Source organism: Fonsecaea pedrosoi, assembly GCF_000835455.1.
Source record: "Fonsecaea pedrosoi CBS 271.37 unplaced genomic scaffold supercont1.6, whole genome shotgun sequence".
In the NCBI taxonomy this organism is placed as follows: domain Eukaryota; kingdom Fungi; phylum Ascomycota; class Eurotiomycetes; order Chaetothyriales; family Herpotrichiellaceae; genus Fonsecaea; species Fonsecaea pedrosoi.
This window is the reverse complement of record NW_013550610.1, coordinates 1,413,488-1,416,300: the sequence shown is the minus strand read 5'-3', so window position 1 is coordinate 1,416,300 and position 2,813 is coordinate 1,413,488. Positions and strand designations below refer to the sequence as shown.

Sequence of the window (2,813 nt, the reverse complement as noted above, 5' to 3'; positions counted from 1 at the left end):
GGGGGGGGGGGGGGGGGGGGGGGGGGATAACTGGCGAAGGTCTGGGCCGACGCAGACGACGGGGCAATTCGTAGGCTGGTACGTACCGTTTTTGGGTCGAGGACGGAGAGTCTCTTGACACGGGCGATGGGGTGGATCGCGAGGGCGGCCACTACTGCAATCGCTTCGTCCATTCTCCTGAGCGATGCTTCCACTGACCGAGTTGATGCCCGTTCATGAACGCCCAGCTGAACGCCCAGCCGAGAGCCGTACCAGCCGAGCGCCGTGGTCGTGGTCGTCGTGGTCGTCTTGGTTTTCTTGGTGCTCTTGGTCATCTCCAACGAGCCCGTCAAGCCTCGGTTCTTGCCCATCACGTAGCGATGGGGAGAGGTCGTTAGTGGCATAACGAGCATATGGCGCTCTCGCCAGCTCCCTCAGCAGCAGGGGCCTCCTCAGCGGCCTTCTCCTCGGCAGTCTCGGCTTCTTCATCCACATTCAGACCACGGGACACCAGCTTGTGAATGCGCTCGGCAAAGATGGCGGGCTCTTCAATGGTGCAACCGGAGACGAGCAGAGAGGTCTCCAAGAGAAGCTGGGTGATAGACTTGACGGTGCGGTCGTTCTCGCCATCAGTGTCGGCCTTCTTCTTGAGCTCACGAATGATGAGTGACTTGGGCGAAATCTCGAATGTCTTCTTTGAGGACATGTCAGAGGACATGTTTGTTGGTGGCATAACGAGCATCACGACCGGGCACACGCGGTTAGCTCAAAGGCAACCATTGTTTCGAGACGAGACAGAGTGGAGGGAAGACAGAAGAATGGACGGAAGACAGAAGAATGGACGGAAGACAGAAGAATGGACGGAAGACAGGAAGGTAGAGAGAGGAGGGGTGGAAAGGAGAACAGAATGGTGTAGTAGAGGGGAAAAGGCTCTACCTTGCATTTACAACAGCTTCTCCAATGTTTCTTCGAGGAATCTGTCAATCTTCCTAGGTTATTGAGCTGACAACTTCGCAGAGTCAGTGTCAGGTCTGATGCGAGCAAGTTGGGAACGAGAGATAGTGGCTCACTCATCTTGTGCTTCTTCTTCTGTTGAACGGCAGGAGATTCTCCGCGTGGCCAAGGAGGGACATTCCAATCAGGTCGTGAGGTCGTGCAGGCTCTTCCGATTCAGCGACCCTCAGAGTGAAATCGCCAGATCAAAGACGAGAGCATGGCCGGGCTGCCCACGATAAAAGACGAAAGCGACGAAGACGAATCTCCTCCTCGATGCCTGCGGCGTCCAGAAGCCCAGTCCTGGTGGAACCTTTGGCTCAAGCCGTTTTCCTTGGACCATCGGCTATTGTCTGAAACAGGGTGGTATCACGGAGTAATCATGCGACCAGCTGGCGAGGCGTCGTCCAGGAGTTCATCGGCGGCGCCATGGAGAAATGGCTCCGCATCTGCAAACATGAAACTGGATCGCTCGCGGGGTTTTTCCTGTTTATTATCGGACACAGCATTATCCACTGATAGATAGCGTTGGCTTTCGGTGGAGCTCAAAGAGGTCGCTGAGATGTAGACTCAGGCTGTCCCAAACTCTTTCCGGCCAACAAGCCTGGCGCCATGAGCGCTGTCATTGAAACTGAACGAGGCGGTGCGAGCGAGCGACCGGACCAAGGAGACATCTTCGTTGCATGAAGCCCCAAGACAGGCCGTGGTGTCACGGTCTCTTAGGTCATGAAACATGACGGCCACGCGTCATCGGCTCTAGAAGTAAGAGTGTGGTAGAAGGAGGAAAGAAGAGACAGACAAGGGAATAGAGACAAGGCACGCGAATGGAGAGGCACGCGAATGGAGAGTAGGGTAAACAGGAGAATAGAATGGTGAAGTAGAGGGGAAAAGACGAGAAAAGACAGGAGAATGGCATATAATAGCCGGCCCCGGGCCATGGGGGCGACCATGTCGTACTGTTGCGCCATGAGCCAGCAATTGGATATCTTCCAGGTCGTTGGGGGTCCCGTGAAGTCGCTTGACCACGTCCAGGACTTCGTGGCGACGGTTTTTCGAGAGGAGCCAACAGGGGCTGCAGGGGACAAGATCGCTGCCGGCCAGCAAGATCAAGGGGAAGACGACCTGGAAAGCCAGCGGGAATCGCCCGGCGAATTAGGCAGCAGGATCAGAAAAGACGAAAGCGAGAGCGCGGTAGAGCGAGAAAGGGAGAATGCGATAGCGAGAATGCGAGAGGGAGAATGCGGTAGAGTTCGTGAACGAGTGAGCGACGAAGCCGTGCATTCGTGCGGCGAAGACGCAGAGCCGTTAACGATTGGGGATAGTAACTGCGAAAAGACGACCGAGTCCAGATAAATTGATTAGATTAGGCGGGGATTGATGGAGTACGGCTGCGAAATGATCCGACTTGGAGTAATTGTCTGGCTCTCTGGCTCCTCACACACCGAGTGTATAGTCAATCAATCAATCAGTCATCCATCCATCCACCCCATGAACAATACTCTGTAGGCCAGTGTCTATGTACTTAGAATGACATGGCGGGTTTACGTGGCCTCATCCATGTTTGTGTGTATTGGGACACATTGTATTGTTGACTGTCGGGTATCTTGCCTCGTTGATGACGCGTTCGGCCCTCCTCCTTGGCGTCTCGATCACCATAAAAACCTCACCATCCCTCTTGGTTTTGTCTATTTTCTTTCTCTTCATCCATCTATTGTCATTTCTTCTGCCATCTATCAGTTTTTTTCATCAGTCAGCTCTTCAGCCATCTTCTTCAATCCTCTTCAGTCAGCTCTTCTGCCATCTATCAGTTTTTTTCAATCAGCCGCCATCTTCAGTCAGCT

At 54.0% G+C, this 2,813-nt stretch overlaps 2 protein-coding genes across 2 annotated transcripts; one reads left to right on the top strand and one right to left on the bottom strand.

Moving 5' to 3' along the window:
• Positions 1-373: 373 nt before the first annotated feature.
• Positions 374-697, bottom strand: Z517_09375 (hsp90-like protein; the record flags this gene model as incomplete). The annotated part of the gene is made up of 1 exon (XM_013425285.1): positions 374-697. One exon carries the CDS (start codon positions 695-697, stop codon positions 374-376), a length of 324 nt encoding a protein of 107 aa, XP_013280739.1.
• A 1,223-nt stretch (positions 698-1,920) lies between these two features.
• Z517_09374 (uncharacterized protein) lies at positions 1,921-2,325 on the top strand (the record flags this gene model as incomplete). The annotated part of the gene is made up of 1 exon (XM_013425284.1): positions 1,921-2,325. The coding sequence occupies one exon, from the start codon at positions 1,921-1,923 to the stop codon at positions 2,323-2,325; it is 405 nt and encodes a 134-aa protein (XP_013280738.1).
• Positions 2,326-2,813: the final 488 nt, after the last annotated feature.